The sequence below is a fragment of the Oncorhynchus mykiss genome, chromosome 4 (assembly GCF_057628025.1).
Source record: "Oncorhynchus mykiss isolate SJ-2025 chromosome 4, ASM5762802v1, whole genome shotgun sequence".
NCBI classification, from domain to species: domain Eukaryota; kingdom Metazoa; phylum Chordata; class Actinopteri; order Salmoniformes; family Salmonidae; genus Oncorhynchus; species Oncorhynchus mykiss.
This window is the reverse complement of record NC_143025.1, coordinates 73,102,373-73,120,166: the sequence shown is the minus strand read 5'-3', so window position 1 is coordinate 73,120,166 and position 17,794 is coordinate 73,102,373. Positions and strand designations below refer to the sequence as shown.

The window sequence follows — 17,794 nt, the reverse complement described above, 5'->3', positions numbered from 1 at the left end:
TTCTGATTTAAAATTGTTTTATTATCAATGTACTTTTTTTTAACCAAAATGTCAGATCGAACCTTATAGTCCCGGTCACGATTTGTAAATGGGATATCATGACAGAGCTAAATAGCCTATAGTGCTATCAAAATACTACATGTCTTAGAGCGAAGTCAACCCATACCGTTCAGTTTAGCAAACTCGGCATTATATCCCTTCCCCATATCCAAACCAATACACTCGGATACATGTGCGAGGTTTCTATCACGTGTATACAAATTTCTTAGCAAAACACCGTAGATCAAAAAGATAATGATTGACAATAGTGACAGCCAATCAGCGATAAAATTCCGGGTAGCAACAAGATAAAGAAAGCCAACACGTCCAATCACAGAAAGGCAGGAGGCGTGTCACATTCTATTGTACGATATGTTTACTTCCGTCAATATTTCTAGAGCAAAGCTGCGTTTCTCAATTCAACAACCTAATCGCTCTCTAAGTAAGTTTGGTTTGATTGTTTTATTGGGAAATATATGTTTAACTAAGAAACACAATAGTCCTCTGTCTCTATAGTCTGTTAATCTTTTTCCGGATAATCAGTTTGCGAGCTAACGTTAGCTGTCATTTGCTCTGCCTTTTTCTAACTCTGCTCAACCAGAGAACTGTGCTTGACAGATATCCGCAGTAGTAGTCAATATTTAACAATGACTTTATCTTTATTGTACATTCGACAGTGTTGACAACTGATGTTGATTTTTTTTTTTTTTAACTAGAAATTGCTAGCTAAAATGTGTAATCTCTCCTCACAGCGATTTATTTTAACCGTGGCAATACAACAATACACACACAGGTACAGTAACAAAATAGCAGCTAGCTACACAAACATCTCCTTGCACATTCCCCAGGTGAAGAATGCCTTTCTTGGGCCAGGACTGGAGGTCGCCAGGATGGAGCTGGATCAAGACCGAGGATGGCTGGAAGAGGATCGAGTTCTATGGAAATGAATTGAGGGACAACAACAACGGAATAGACTTGGAAGAGTAAGTGCCGTTTACGTACGTGCCATCATCGCTCTTAATAATTCACCTATTGATATATACATTCATACAGTACCAGTCAACATTTTGGACACACAAACTCATTCAAGGGTTTTTCTTTATTTTTACTATGTTCTACATTGTAGAATACTAGTGAAGACATCAAAACTATGAAATAACATATGGAATCATGTAGTAACTGAAAAAGTGTTAAACAAATCAAATGACATTTTAGATTCTTCAAAGTAGCCTCCCTTTACCTTGATAACAGCTTTTCTACGCTCTTGGCATTCTCTCAACCAGCTACACCTGGAATGCTTTTTGCTATTTGACAGTCTCCTGGAGGGGAAGGAGTCTCCAAGAAATGGCCAGATCACAGTCTGCCGATATGGACAGCCCTATCAAAAGGATCCTCCTGGGTGATGTATTTTGGGAGAGGGTGGTAAGCAGCCTGAAACTCCTGAAACCTATAGCAGTTGCCATTGCACTGATTGAAAGAGACAATGCCATTCTGTCTGATGTTCAGACTCTGCTTGCAGATGTAAGAGAAGAAATCCGTACTGCCGTGCCCACTTCACTGTTGCTCCAAACAGAGAGAACTGCAGTTCTGAAAGCGTGAAGACTTCTGCCTGAAGCCCATACACGCCGCAGCTTACATGTTGGACCCCAAGTATGCTGGCAAGCGCAGCGATCAACAAGGCCTATGGTGTCATCACTACCATGTCTTGCCACCTTGGCCTGGATGAGGGCAAGGTTCTTGGCAGTCTGGTGAAGTACACTTCCAAGCAAGGGCTTTGGGATGGAGATGCAATACGGCAGTCGTGCCAACTGTGTGTGTGTGTGATCATCATCAATGTGGGTTAAGGACAGAGTTTAAAAAAAAACATTTTTAAAATTTATTTTACCCCTTTTTCTCCCCAATTTCGTGGTATCCAATTGTTAGTAGCTACTATCTTGTCTCATCGCTACAACTCCCGTACGGGTTCGGGAGAGACGAAGGTTGAAAGTCATGCGTCCTCCGATACACAACCCAACCCAGCCGCACTGCTTCTTAACACAGCGAGCATCCAACCCGGAAGCCAGCCGCACCAATGTGTCAGAGGAAACACAGTGCGCCTGGTAACCTTGGTTGGCGCGCACTGTGCCCGGCCCGCGCTGGTGCGCGATGAGACAACCGGCCAAACCCTCCCTAACCCGGACGCAATTGTGCGTCGCCCCACGGTCGCGGCCGGTTACGACAGAGCCTGAGCGTGAACCCAGAGTCTCTGGTGGCACAGCTGGCGCTGCAGTGCAGCCCTTAACCACTGCGCCACCCGGGAGGCCCTAGGACAGTGTTTTTAAACAGATGTGTTTGGTTCCTGTTTCTCCCACAGCCTGTCAGACAGTAAGTGTGAATACTGATAATAGTTGTTTGTTTGACTGATTGTCTGAGGGAACTGACTCCATACCTGCTAGCCGGAGGAGGATACCCAGGCACACACATCAATACAAACATGTCTAGTTTCTCGTCCCCAGCTATGCAACCTGTGGAGAATTGTATTGTGAAATAGACATGACTGGCAGATTCATAAGTCAGTAGGGGAGAGTGGGGTATCTGGAGCCATATTTTTATTTTTTACATTCATCACTACGTCAAGAGAAATATAATATTCTTTCTAACAAAGATATCTACATATATTTCAGGATGTTGTGGATCCCTGGAAATAATTTGCATTAATGTAAACATAGCTTGTCTAAAAAGTGGTCTCATCTCTTGGCACAACTTACCCTGGGTGTGGGATAGCCTAAACTTACCCTGTCCTTATACTCAATTAAGGTAAACATTTTCCACATCTGTACTGAATGAAATATTAACTCCCTCTCTCACATCTGTTCTGACATGTTCAATTTAACATTCACTAGCAAACCTATTGAATAAAGTTGCCAGGATTTTTCCTACCCTCCTCTCTCAGGTTGAGGCTGATTCATATTTATGGAATGCTATAATTGGGTGCATGGGTTTGACCCTGCATTGTATTGCCATATAAAAATATGTAGAAGGATTTACAATGCAGGAGTCCATGTGTTCATCAAATCAGCATGGCCTTTTATGCTATAGCAGTGGCTACAAACAAGTTATTTTTGTCTGTCTCTTGTCAGTTAAAATGGGGTTTTGGGCAGTCTTACTTCTCTCAGCAGGAGTGCTGGCCTGTTATCTGCAGGAAACATTTTCTGTTATGTCCTGTGGACTGTGGTGATAGTGAATGATGAGGCTTTTAGACCAGGGGTTTTCCCATTCAGAGCTAGCTCTGTCTAACGCCTGTGGTGCTCCAGTCTAGACAAACAAAACAGATTTGGAAAAATAATAATCTTCTATTTTGACGTGGCAGAGTATTACATCTGATTGTTATGATATGCTACACATTTTTTTTTTTGTGGTGATGCAGTCGCTATTTATCTCAGATGGTTATAATAGTATAGGCTAGTCGCTGAGTACTTTAAAACATTTTTTTTTTTTTTTTTTAATGGTGTCAAATCTAGAGTTGGCCATCCAGTACCTCACAGTACAACAGTTGACAATACACATCCTACAAATACCTCACAGAAAAACAGATAATGACATTGCACCACACAATAACTGATGACATAATTTCCTCTCAGTGACTCCTCCAAAAAACATCCTGACTCAAAGGCCAATGACATCATACAGTACCCCCCCCACACACACACACACACACAATAGCCATTGACTGCTAAACAAACACTCCCACAGACTGACATCATTATGCCTGCTATTGTACTGATCCAAGTCCAACACAGTAGTTCAGCTCTCTCAGCCATTTAGCTGATGCCATGTAAAAGGTAAACATCGACTGTCAAAGCCCCACATTGACTGTACAGAGTATATTTCGAGTAGTTTGAGAGCCAATATTGCTCTGTTCCTCTTGTCTGAGGGTTTTTGTTTTTCCTTCTGTCCAGGCATGTTGCGTGAGAATCCTCTGAAATGTTAGTTCATTGCATTCCTGACCTCTAATTCCCTGTTACTGATTGGTGTGTGTGTGTGTGTGTGCGTGCTTTAAGCAGTGGGACCAGTGCATAAAACGTCCTGAATTAGCCTCCAGCCTGGATAAGCTGCATGTATCACATGCAAAAAATGTTGATCCACACCAATGAATTGCTTCATCTCCAGCCCCCTACCTGTGGTCAGTCTGTGTGGATCTGAGACAGGCTGGAGGGAGAGTCTCAGAGCTCTGCTCCTGAGATGGTCACGTGATAAGGCTGAGCACATGTATTACTAATGCATGGAGAACATCAGTGGACCACTCACTTTGATCTAGCAGCCAGTCCTCATTAAACCTGCTGATTGTCTGTGTAGAGAGAGAACGCAACACCCATAGAGATCAGAGCAAGGTGATGGTCAATGAAGTTCCAGATGCACTATGTTCCAGATAACAGTAGCAACAACCACAAAACCATGTAGGAGCAACAACATGGACTAGGGGTTAAAGAGGTAGTTCACCCAAATTACTATAAACTCATTTTATGGAGAACGTGACTATTTAATCTGGGAAATAGTTTTTACAGTCTTTAAAATATATTTCAAAAGCCTGACTGATAGAGCCAATACATTTCCCTGTGTATGCTGTTGGACTGAGGATTAAAGCCTGTTGCCATATATTTGAAATGTAATGAAGTCCAGTGGGAGTAATGAAAGCTCTGCTGATACAAAGAGGGCAAACCAATCTCTGTCAAGGGCAAGACCAGAAGTTTAATTTATTTAACCTATTTATTTTCAGTTAATTCCTTTGGCTTACGTGGCAGTGCAGGAATATTATTATATGGTCTGAGTTGGGCAAAAAAAGTGCATTCATAATTTGTGTTTTAGTATACTGGAGCCCTCAGAGATACTGGCCTCGAGCCATACTTTCACAAACCTGTTTTGAAGATGTAATCTGAAATTTGAGTACTGAAACGTCCCCTAAGGGTAGCCCCAACAGAAGTATCACTATGAATTGTAGCCATGAATGCAAAACAAGACCTACTCTGCCACTCCACCCTACAGGCAGCCGTGTAGCCACGGGTACACACGGAACATAGACCTAAACAGGACTGTAGGAAGTTGATAGTTGCGGTATAATCTGGATTTTGAGATTAGCTGCCTGTGATGGGAAGTTGATTTGCTGCTAGATATCTTATGCTTGCCTCAATGATACAATGACAGTGATACAACCTCATGGATACAAGCTGTGATCTGTGACCTATTGGCATACAGTCATATACACACCCTGGCATCAATGCAAGTCCAGAGATTTTCGGAAACCTGAAGTTTAGTGTTTATCCGAAAGTGGTTTCCTAGATAAAGAGATGAGCAGATCTTGTCCAGCATTAGAGCTGATGTTATGGTCGGAAAATAGTCCCTGACCTTCTCCATGAGTCTTTCTGAGAAACAAGAGGTCAGCCAGGTCAGATCAGGGCTGTGCCAGTCTTAATCACCTCAGAGGGGTAGTCAGGCAGTCATCTGGGCATGGCCAGGCTGTGGCCTTCTGCAGTGTGGACAGCCACTTAGTTTGTTACATAAATACACTGACGTCCAACATGCCAACGCTCATAAACAATGCTATTAACGCACTCCTTTCATGTCTACCTTGTCTTTCTGAAACAGGCTCTGCGATGAAAACAAAGAGAATCTGTTTACTGGAAATGTGTGCGAGGTAGTCGCCAAAAAGAGGAAAAAAGACTTCTACAATAACAACACCAAATCACAGTGTGAGTAGCACTGACCGCAGCCATCTTATTCCCATTAAAAGTCTTTGGGGGAAAATGGCCAACCACGAGCTATTAGGAATGCTAGCCAGCTAGCATGAGGTTTGGCAACTGTGGTTTAACAAAACAGTTCTGATAAATAGCAAAGTAAATCTCTCTCTTTGACTCAGTTTTCTTTTCTCTCTTTTCCCAGTTGTTTACCAGGAGAAGTGGATCTATGTTCAGAAGGAGAGCACAAGAGAGGTGAGGAAAGTTTAGGTCAACCGCACCATATAACAGTGCGACCCAAGACCTGGAATGTGGATACACTGTTAATGCAAAATTTAATGGACAGTAAATAATACTGAGAATGTCCACTAGATTTAGTTTATTGCCCATTCTACTCTTTACCATACATGGTATGTGTTTTGGTAATTAAGTTTGTTTTATTACCTTAGAGACATGGATACTGCACGCTAGGGGAAGCCTTCAACCGTCTAGATTTTTCCAGTGCCACTCAGGACATCCAGAGATTTACCTATGTGGCAAAAGTAAGCTGTTGGCTAACTATCTGAATTATAATCATGATTTAGCTTGATCACTAAAACTGTGTGTATCAATACTACTGGATATGTGTTGATACTAGTCCTTGGTTTGTGTCCTGTCCTCTCACTCTTTTACTTCCCCTCTCTCTTACCCTCTTGCTCTCTCTGTGCAGCTCCTCCAGCTCATAGCCAGGTCTCAGCTGCCGTCCCTCAGTGGAGCAGCTCAGAAGAACTACTTCAACGTGCTGGAGAAGATCGTACGGAAGGGTGAGCGAGACGGAGAGGGATATGTCCTCATCATGCTGTACCTCCCTGGTCTGTACTCAATGGCCTGTCAGAATAACACTGTGTAACCACAGCACATTGCCTAATGGCACAGCCCCTGGTTTTAGCTCTGAGCCATACTTACATTAGTGTTGGCACTGCTCCCTGGTTGGAGAAGTGAAATGCAGCCTCATGCTTTCTCTGAGAACAACAGGTCTCTCTGTTCTCAATTCTATGCCCTCAAACTGACAGTCTAATACTGGGTTTCTTGGCATTGTTTGGTCTCGTCAGTGTGGCAGTAGAACTGGTCCCACTGCTGCTGTGTCAGTGATTGTCCCGCCACTAAACCACACAGCTGTAGTGCCCCGTCATTACTGAGCTGCTGTTGCCGGGCGGATCAAAGGAGACCTCAGATCTAAGCTTTAGGTCACACAACCACACGCCTCAGGAAGGACAACATGAATTATCTGCAGTATATAAAGACCTATTTTGCTTTGGCTTCATGCATGCCTTGAGAGTACACTACGTTCTTCAAATGGTGCTTTTGCTTTGGGAGTAATGGTAAAATGCTTTGACTTTTGATAAAGATTTTCCTGTACAGTTAAAAAAAAAAGTGTATATATTGAATTTGACTACGTTTCTTCCATTACAAAAAACATAACATTTATCTCTTGAGAGACCTGGTATGAACGACAGTGAATATTGACGTAGTTACAGGGTGTTTTTTTTACACTGTTTTAACGTCTTTGTTCTCTCTTTGTGTCCAGTTCTGGAGGACCATCATAACCCTCGCCTTATCAAGGAGCTGCTGCAGGACCTGAGCTCCACCCTGTGCATCCTGACCCGAGGCATGGGAAAGTCTGTCCTGGTGGGCAACATCAACATCTGGGTCTGCAGGCTGGAGACCATCCTCAACTGGCAGCAGCAGCTCAACAACCTGCAGATACCCAAGGTAGAGTATGGAGGGTGGCGGTCCTTTTTAAATGGCTGATTATGGGCCTAAAAGCCCTCACAACTTATAGTTCAGCCATGGCTCTATAAGGGAAGGCTACTGCTGACCTGGGTACTGACCTGGGTACAGTCAAGAAGGCCACCATTGTTCCTGTACCCAAGAAGGCAAAGGTAACTCAACTAAATCACTCGCCCCATAGCACTCACCTATGTCATCCTGAAGTGCTTTGAGAGACTAGTCAAGGATCATATCACCTCCACCTTACCTGCCACCCTAGACCCACTTCAATTTGCTTACCGCCCCAATAGATCCACAGACGATGCAAACGCCATCACTCTGCACACTGCCCTATCCCATCTGGACAAGAGGAATACCTATGTAAGAATGCTGTTTATTGACTATAGCTAAGCATTCAACACCATAGTACCCTCCAAGCTCATCATTAAGCTTGAGGCCCTGGGTCTGAACCTCGCACTGTGCAATTGGGTCCTGGACTTCCTGACGGGCAGCCCCCAGGTGGTGAAGGTAGGAAACATCCCCTCCAGTCCGCTGGTCCTCAACACTGAGGCCCCACAAAGGTGCGTGCTCAGCCCCCTCCTGTACTCCCTGTTCATCCATGTCTGCGGGGCCAAGCACTCATCCAACTCAATCATCAAGTTTGCAGACGACACAACCGTAGTGGGCTTGATTACCAACGATGACGAGACCGCCTACAGGGAGGAGATGAGGGCTCTGGGAGTGTGGTGCCTGGAAAACAACCTCTCACTCAACGTCAACAAAACAAAGGAGATGATCGGGTGGTGAGGTCTGCCCAATGCATTACCGGGGGCAAACTACGCGCCCTCCAGGACACAGCACCCCATGTCACAGGAAGGCCAAAAAGATCATCAAGGACATTAACCACCCGAGCCACTGCCTGTTCACCCCGCTATCATCCAGAAGGCGAGGTCAGTACAGGTGCATCAAAGCTGGGACCGGGAGACTGAAAAACAGCTCCTGTCTCAAGGCCATCAGACTGTTAAACAGCCATCACTAGCACATTAGAGACTGCTGCCTATAGGCATAGACTAGGAATCACTGGCCACTTTAAGGAATGGAACACTAGTCACTTTAATAATGTTTACATATCTTGCATTACTCATCTCATGTGTATATACTGTTTTCTATGCTATTCTACAGTATCTTAGTCCGTTCCGCCTTGAAATCGCTTGTCCATATGTATATAGTCTTAATTCATTCCTACTTAGATTTGTGTGTATTGGGTATATGTTGTGTAATTTGTTAGATATTACTGCACTGTCGGAGCTAGAAGCAAAATAATTTAGCTACACCCGCAATATCTGCTAATTACGTGTGTGACCAATAACATCTGCTAATTACGTCTGTGACCAATAACATTTTATATGATTTGGCACGGTGACAGTATTCAGTCATCGGGTCCTCTCAGTGTTGTATTGTGTAGTGGAATGCTGCAGCCCCAGCCAGCCTGGGATATCCTTAACTAGGTGTCAATCTGGTTCTGCTTTAGCCAACTCTTGTTCTGATGTTTGGCTGAATCCAAATCAGACTGGCTAGGCTTCAGAGATAGACTGGTTCTTTTTCTGTCTCATTATCAAGGTGGTTAATGTTTGCTTTGTAAAAAGTTGTAACTTCTGTACTTAGACGTGTGCCATCTGTTTAGTTTCAAGAGACGAGAGACCGCTTGCTTGGAGGATAATTGACCTGGTAGTTATGTGACAGTCTTGCCATAGTTTCAACATATGTATATTTCCCCCCCCCCCCCAGCAAATGTCCAATGGGATGACGCTGCGTGACCTGCCGCTAGACATGCAGAACAACATCCTGTACAAGTTCTCCGACGCCTGTGACATCATCAACCTGGGACAGGCCACGCCCACTCTTCACATGCTCAGTGAGGACCGGCACCTGTGGAAGAAGCTGTGCCAGTTTCACTTTGCAGAGAAACAGGTAGAAGTCACTGGGTATCTAAACATGGCATTCAATGTAATCAGTGTCACAAACTGCTTGAATACAGGGGTCATGTTCAGTGAGTAGTACACAGTGACCACCAGAGTGCAGTGTTGCCACATTTAATATAAGGGAGGCATTCTACATAAGGTCTATGGAGTTGAACATGAAATGGTGGTCATTTAGAAAATAACTCGGGAATTACCCTTCGGAGTTACCTTAGCATCTCTTTCTTTCCTTTCCCCCTGGTGTTTTCTCCTTGTGTGTGTAGTTCTGCAGGCATCTGATCTTGTCAGAGAGGGGCCATGTGGACTGGAAGGTCATGTACTACACCCTACAGAAATACTACCCCAAGAGAGAGCAGTACGGAGACACACTGCACTTCTGCAGACACTGTAGCATCCTCTTCTGGAAGGTAAGAACAAGAAGACACACTAGACAATATGACAGCATCTCAAATGGCACCCTATTCCCTACATAGTGCACTACTTTTGACCTGGGCCCATAGGGAATAGGGTGCCATTTCGGACACGTATAATGGGTTACATAGCTGCATATCAGGGGGGACTCCCATAATACATATGCCTATTTTTAGGTTGATATTAATAATAGATTTATTAAGCATTTTACTAAGTTCGCAATGTGCTTATCAAGAAGGAAAAGTAAACTAAAATGTAAAATAAAGTTTCAAAGTGGAGAGTGAGTTTTTGAGTCCTAGCCAGGAGAAATCTTTGTATGTGATGTCATGGTGACCTTTGGCTGTGTTTATGGAGTTTGGGGTCAGCTCAGGACTGAGATTTGCCCTTTTAGTAGACGGTAGCGCATTTCCGTCGATTCACAAATGTTTCTGCCGTAAGAGGGAAATGCCCCGACTATCTGTGTTAATACGCCTCACTTGTGATACGGCTTTGGAAACATTTGGGACTTGACTTTCATATCAGCGAGAAATTGTTTTTCAAATCCAAAAGATACACTTACTGTATGCAGTTTTAGCACAGTTGCACATGACTGTGTTGTGAATAATGCATGCTTCCAGAAAGACACTTCCTCCCTTCGCCATTGGAAATGTGAGCGCAAGGTGGGAGGATGTCGGCTGGAGGCTGTTATTGTGCTAAAACTGCGTACAGTAAGTATATTTTGTATTTGAAAGATTCTTTCTCGCTCATAGGAAAGTAAAGTTGTATCGCCAGCAAGGATTATTCATGTGTCTGGGTCTTTCTATGAACAATGGGGACAATGTGTGACATTGGGATCAACATTTCAAAATCGTATGAAACAAAAATCAAAAGGATTCTCATGTAGTTTCATGTGTTCTTAGAGGAAGAAAAGTGAATTTATGCAAATCGCCTCATAACCACCTATACAACAACCTATCAAATGTATTTATAAAGCCAAATGTCACAAAGTGCTGTACAGAAACCCAGCCTAAAACCCCAAACAGCAAGCAATGCAGATGTAGAAGCACGGTGGCTAGGAAAAACTCCCTAGAAAGACCGGAACCTAGGAAAAAATCTAGAGAGGAACCAGGCTCTGAGGGGGGGCCAGTCAGTCCTCTTCTGGCTGTGCCGGGTGGAGATTATAAGAGTACATTTAAAGCCAGATTGTTCTTCTAGATGTTCAAACATTCTTAGATGACCAGCAGGGTGAAATAATAATCCATGGTTGTAGAGGGTGCAACAGGTCAGCACCTCCAAGAGTAAATGTCAGTTGGCTTTTCATAGCTGAGTAGTCAGAGGTCAAGACAGCCGGTCCAGGACAAGGCAGCACGTCCGGTGAACAGCTCAAGTGTTCCATAGCCGCAGGCAGAACAGTTGAAACTGGAGCAGCAGGCAGGATATAACCCCACCCACTTTGCAAAAGCACAGCCCTCACACCACTAGAGGGATATCAATAGACCGCCAACTTACTACCCTCAGACAAGGCTGAGTATAGTCTACGAAGATCTCCCCCACACCACTAGAGGGATATCAACAGACCACCAACTTACTACCCTGAGACAAGGCTGAGTGTAGCCCACGAAGATCTCCTCCACCGCACGAGCCTGAGGGGGCGGAAACCCGGACAGCAAGAGCACGTCTTTCAGAGACATTTTCAAGAACTTAATGGTACTTTTTAAAGAACCTCAATGTTCTACAATTGTTTAATGTGTATATAACTGTACATATAGGTCCTAATGTATATACCCCCCCCCCCCCCCCCCCACACACACACACAATAAAAAGCATGCAAAAAGTGTAAAAATAAAATAAAACATTAAAGTAGGCCATTACTACTTTAAGAATAATTATTTCTTTGAGTTTTTGGGCCTTGCCAATGCATTGATATTCAAAATATTTTTTACATAACAGAATGTGAGAATGTGGACATTTCCTGACTAAGTAGATTGGATGCATGCATGGAGATTTGTATGTGGCAGATGTAGGCACACGTAATGAAGTCATGAATAGCGGTAGCATTAATCTCACCATCGCTGTTTTTATCATGAGTAAGTGACTGAAATCCAGGTCTCTTTTACAGTGTAGTAATTTAGTATACGCTCTTATCCAGAACAACTTACAGGATAATTTGATTTTAATTGCAGAATTTTCACTTAGTCAGCTCTGGGATTCAAACCTGCAACCTTTCGGTAACTGTTCCATCGCTCTTAACTGCTAGGCTACCTGCTGCCCTTTTTTTCCTTTTTTTCTGGAAGAATTTCTATGGAAAGACTAGTTGAATCTAACATTAGATGTTGTTCTAATAAAAGTAAGAAAATGTAGGCACTCTGGATAAATGACTAAAATGTAAGTAATAATCATGGGTAGTTACAAGGGAGCAGGAGAACTTATAAATTGACTACAATAATTCCAATAACTTTTCAAACACAGCAACAAATTCAAGTTCAAGTAGGCTACTTCAAGCCCCTTGTTTTGTTTTTAAAATTGCAGTTCTAACATGTCAAATACATTTTGTTTTCCATGTTATTTCATTACCAGATCTTAATATGACCTGGTAATGAAATAACATGTCAAATACATTATTGTGAATAAGCCCACTAGGTTAAGTAATTTGTTGTCATTATATCCCAAATAATTAATAGGAATCGCATAGGAATCGGGTTGGTTTTGCGCAATAGTCTATTCTACACAATTGCACACAGTAGACTCTGTCCAAGCCGAGGAACAAAAATATCTGAAAACACGAACTCATTGCCTTTTTGCATTCTCTGTTAAATCTAACGACACCCTGCTGTAAGTCAAGCAGACAATGATAGATGGTAAACATCAATTCGCTAGGGATATTAGATCCAACTGTCTTCACCAGCGTAACCAATGAGACGCCAAAATATTCTGGACATTAATTGCAAACACCTTTTTTACGGCACTTGGGCTATTGTTGCATCGCATGCGCCATCACAGCTGTTTGTCACTTGACTGTTATTCCCAAAAATTATTTCCTGGATCAGTAGATGTGTGAAAATATTACAGCGTAACTAATCAGCTGGATGGATACCAAATGAGCATCTAACAAGTATTATGCATAATTGTTGAAGAAGCACATTAATGATCGTATCGATTTTAAGTACACTGCTCAAAAAAATAAAGGGAACACTAAAATAACACATCCTAAATCTGAATGAATGAAATATTCTTATTAATTACTTTTTTCTTTACATAGTTGAATGTGCTGACAACAAAATCACACAAAAATGATCAATGGAAATTACATTTATCAACCCATGGAGGTCTGGATTTGGAGTCATTCTCAAAATTAAAGTGGAAAACCACACTACAGGCTGATCCAACTTTGATGTAATGTCCTTAAAACAAGTCAAAATGAGGCTCAGTAGTGTGTGTGGCCTCCACGTGCCTGTATGACCTCCCTACAACGCCTGGGCATGCTCCTGATGAGGTGGCGGATGGTCTCCTGAGGGATCTCCTCCCATACCTGGACTAAAGCATCCGCCAACTCCTGGACAGTCTGGTGCAACGTGGCGTTTGTGGATGGAGCGAGACATGATGTCCCAGATGTGCTCAATTGGATTCAGGTCTGGGGAACGGGCGGGCCAGTCCATAGCATCAATGCCTTCCTCTTGCAGGAACTGCTGACACACTCCAGCCACATGAGGTCTTGCATTAGGAGGAACCCAGGGCCAACTGCACCAGCATATGGTCTCACAAGGGGTCTGAGGATCTCATCTCGGTACCTAATGGCAGTCAGGCTACCTCTGGCGAGCACATGGAGGGCTGTGCGGCCCCCCCCAAAGAAATGCCACCCCACACCATGACTGACCCACCGCCAAACCGGTCATGCTGGAGGATGTTGCAGGCAGCAGAACGTTCTCCACGGCGTCTCCAGACTCTGTCACGTCTGTCACGTGCTCAGTGTGAACCTGCTTTCATCTGTGAAGAGCACAGAGAGCCAGTGGCGAATTTGCCAATCTTGGTGTTCTCTGGCAAATGCCAAACGTCCTGCACGGTGTTGGGCTGTAAGCACAACCCCCACGTGTGGACGTCGGGCCCTTATACCACCCTCATGGAGTCTGTTTCTGACCGTTTGAGCAGACACATGCACATTTGTGGCCTCCTGGAGGTCATTTTGCAAGGCTCTGGCATTGCTCCTCCTGCTCCTCCTTGCACAAAGGCGGAGGTAGCGATCCTGCTGCTGGGTTGTTGCCCTCCTACGGCCTCCTCCACGTCTCCTGATGTACTGGCCTGTCTCCTGGTAGCGCCTCCATGCTCTGGACACTACGCTGACAAACACAGCAAACCTTCTTGCCACAGCTCGCATTGATGTGCCATCCTGGATGAGCTGCACTACCTGAGCCACTTGTGTGGGTTGTAGACTCCGTCTCATGCTACCACTAGAGTGAAAGCACCGCCAGCATTCAAAAGTGACCACAACATCAGCCAGGAAGCATAGGAACTAAGTGGTCTGTGGTCACCACCTGCAGAACCACTCCTTTATTGGGGGTGTCTTGCTAATTGCCTATAATTTCCACCTGTTGTCTATTCCATTTGCACAACAGCATGTGGAATTTATTGTCAATCAGTGTTGCTTCCTAAGTGGACAGTTTGATTTCACAGAAGTGTGATTGACTTGGTGTTACATTGTGTTGTTTAAGTGTTCCCTTTATTTTTTTGAGCAGTGTATAAAGGTAAGGTGACTCTTTTTGTTAGAAGCATTTGATTTTGCAATGCCAACATTATTTTCGATTTGTGTGCCCATAAACTGTTTTCACCCCTTTACATAAAGAGACACTAAATGTAGTTTCACATTTCTGAGATCTCTATACAAAAAACTATTGACAGCTAGGTCCAAGATTCTTACAGGGTTCAAGTACAATGTCTAATTTAACTGATTTAATGATTAACATGATATAACGACAGCTTACACTGCCATAAATGCAAGGAGGGAAGTAAGTTGTCACACGATTTTGGACAAATCCGTCAAGACACCAACCATGATTAAGGGTTAAACATAGGTTGGCTATATAGTTATGACACCCCCACTATATTTAACGTAATGAGAGAAAAAACATCCTCACTGGTACCCTAGTTTATAGAAAGACCCTTCTAAGCGTTAAAACGGAGCGTCGGGATTGTAGTCCACATGTAGCCAGCGGTGGTCCATATACATTCACCTTAGAACCCTAGGGATGGCTGTATGCCCCCGTTGGGTTCCCAAGAGCTGGACAGGGCTGTACTGTGAGGAAAATGTACAGCCAAAACAATCTTTATCAGTAATGTGTAGTCACAACCACCCCCAAAAATATTCAACATAGTGTTCTAATCACACAGGGCAGATATCCTTTATTTACAATATTTGTCCCGTTCCCACAAATTTTTTAAATTCTGAAAAGTGAAAGCATCCCTATGATAGGGGTTGCCCTTGTAGTAGTTGTAGGTTTTTATACAGTACCCAAGACCAATCTGAGTTAATTTGACCATTGGAAAAAGAGCTACTGTGTAAATACTGCAAGGTGGGTTGGATTGAATTGAGTCCCTAATTTTCATTTTCAAGGTGATTGCACTTTTCTTCTCAAAACAATACTGCAATAAATGTGGCTCCACATTTAAAATATTGTTTTTGCGACCCATGAGGGATTTTTAATTTACACCGCAAGTGGCAATAGATGTCAGGAACTCTGCGCATTACCGCTGTGAGATAAATATCCAGAGAAATTTGTTTACGGTGCACATCATTTTCTTATCAGTGTGCCACAGTGGACTGGTAAGTATGCTTTCGTGAGAAAATGTGGGGATCAGGTACAACTATGTTTAACTACCCACCCAGAACTTCTCACCTGAATACATTTTTTATTTATTTGAAGGGGTGGGAAAATGCTGAAATTGGGGTTGAGTTACCCTTTTAAAAACCTTTTCAGTTGAACCCAGAACATGAATAATGAACGTTTTCTACACTATAGATGGACTATTCCCTGGGGATCTACAGGTTTAGCATGTTGGTTGGGCTTTAGTTTGCTAACGTTAATGCTTATGACTGTGCTAATCCCGAACCTAAGGAGGAAACTAATCTGTGAAACCAGACAAATTATTCACATGCGGCTCAAAGATCAATGAATGAACTGACTAACCCTCATTGACAGATTTGACCTATTTTCTTTATAAGAAACCGACCACCCATTTAATTCAAAAGCATGGGTTATAGCAAGGTTATTGTTAATGACTGTTATGAATATTTGTTTCACCTTTATAGCCCCACTTAAGATGCTCATGAATAGAAGGACTGGTCACACCATTGCTATTAAGACTCAAATGTGTGAGCAGGCTGAGCACATATGAGTACATCACCTTGCCAGCTCCTCTCACCACTAACTAGTGTTATGATGCAGTACTAGACTCTAAACAACCTGAGTATTGTTCTGGGCTCTTCCTGCAAGTACTGTAACACTCCTAAATTTAGAGAAATGTGCCTTCTATTTCTCCTCTGGCATTGTAGATTGACCCCTCTTTCATCTCAGTGCCAACCAAGACTTTGTTAGAACCAGACAGCCTCCCATCCTTCTGTTTCTAATCTTTTAACCTTTCTGCATCCCTCTCCATCCCTCTCTTGTTCCTTACTTCCTGCCTCTCTTCCTGACTCCCCCTGTACTTGTCCCTGACCCCTAAAGGACTGCCACCTGGCCTTTTTATTCAAGGTACTTTCCTTCCCATCATGTCTGACTCTCTGGCCACCATTTTGTTTTCTGTTGTCCTGGTGATGAATTATGTTTTAGACTCGGCTTGTTGTCACTCGTCTTCTGGTTTGTTTTGCTTTTTTGCTTTGAAAATGACTAAGGTTGGGATTTTTATTTTATTTGAGAAAATGTATTTTAGGCCCTGTTGTCCTGTCTGACATGGAACTTGTATGAATGTGTGATGCTATAGTATAGTAACAATGGCTCTCCCTCCTGTCTCCTAGGACTCTGGACATCCTTGTACAGCCAACGATCCCGACAACTGCCTCGTGCCTGTTTCACCTCAGCACTTCATAGACCTCTTCAAATTCTAGACCTCTTTTTGATACTCCAGGGGTGACTTACCCCCTCCTCGCCTTGCCTCTCCTCTCCGTGTATAGTGTGTGTAAAATCAAAGGGCTCAGAGGAAGAAGACATTTTGTTTAATATTTTTCTGCATATTTTTGACTCTGACTGGACAACAGAGAGGAAAAGAGGAGATATGTTTTTGAGTGTGAGGCATGGATGGCATTAAAGAGAACTGCAGTGCTGACACCTTGTTGGGAAATAACAACTGATTATTCCATGTGATGGCTTGGTGGCCATTTTGCCTACTGTTTTATTTTTTCCTTCTTGGTAACAGAATGTATGTCCAATGTAGATGTAGGTCTGTTTTATGTACAGTATATCTCCTTCTGTGTATTTTCGCCCTGCATATTTGAGGCGTCAACACTAAAAATAAATGTACATGTTTGCTGTAACAATGACTTTTTACGATACACCTTTTGTCAGAACTTTCAAGTAGACAGTAATGAAATGGGAACATGACTTTATGGGGGGGGTTGTAATATTGCTTTAACATTCCAACTGAGATGTAACTTATAGTTGGCTACTGTTGTTGGTATAATCATTAATTTCCTGTGATGGAAGCGAACTAATTATAATAAAGGCATTCATGGCTGTGGTTGCTATGGGAATCATCTGACCTTTGTCCTTATAAAATCCACTACAATATGACATGGAGCCTTAACACCCATGCAGATCACAGGAGACTGAGCAGAGTATGTTCGGCAACATTCACATGAACCCTCCGTCTGAGGTTAAGGCCATGCATAGAGCATTCATAACAGGAGTCCTAAACAGTCATGACAGCCAATGTAAGCTA

At 43.1% G+C, this 17,794-nt stretch overlaps 1 protein-coding gene across 1 annotated transcript; it reads left to right on the top strand.

Annotated features, from left to right (window-relative positions):
* The first annotated feature begins 432 nt into the window (after window positions 1-432).
* fbxo25 (F-box protein 25) lies at window positions 433-17,598 on the top strand. The gene is given in 10 exon segments (NM_001193325.1): window positions 433-481; window positions 888-1,022; window positions 5,662-5,765; window positions 5,956-6,005; window positions 6,200-6,292; window positions 6,460-6,553; window positions 7,318-7,502; window positions 9,288-9,470; window positions 9,742-9,885; window positions 16,875-17,598. Coding segments are annotated over 9 exon segments (1,071 nt in total). The 5' UTR covers window positions 433-481; window positions 888-894; the 3' UTR covers window positions 16,965-17,598.
* Window positions 17,599-17,794: the final 196 nt, after the last annotated feature.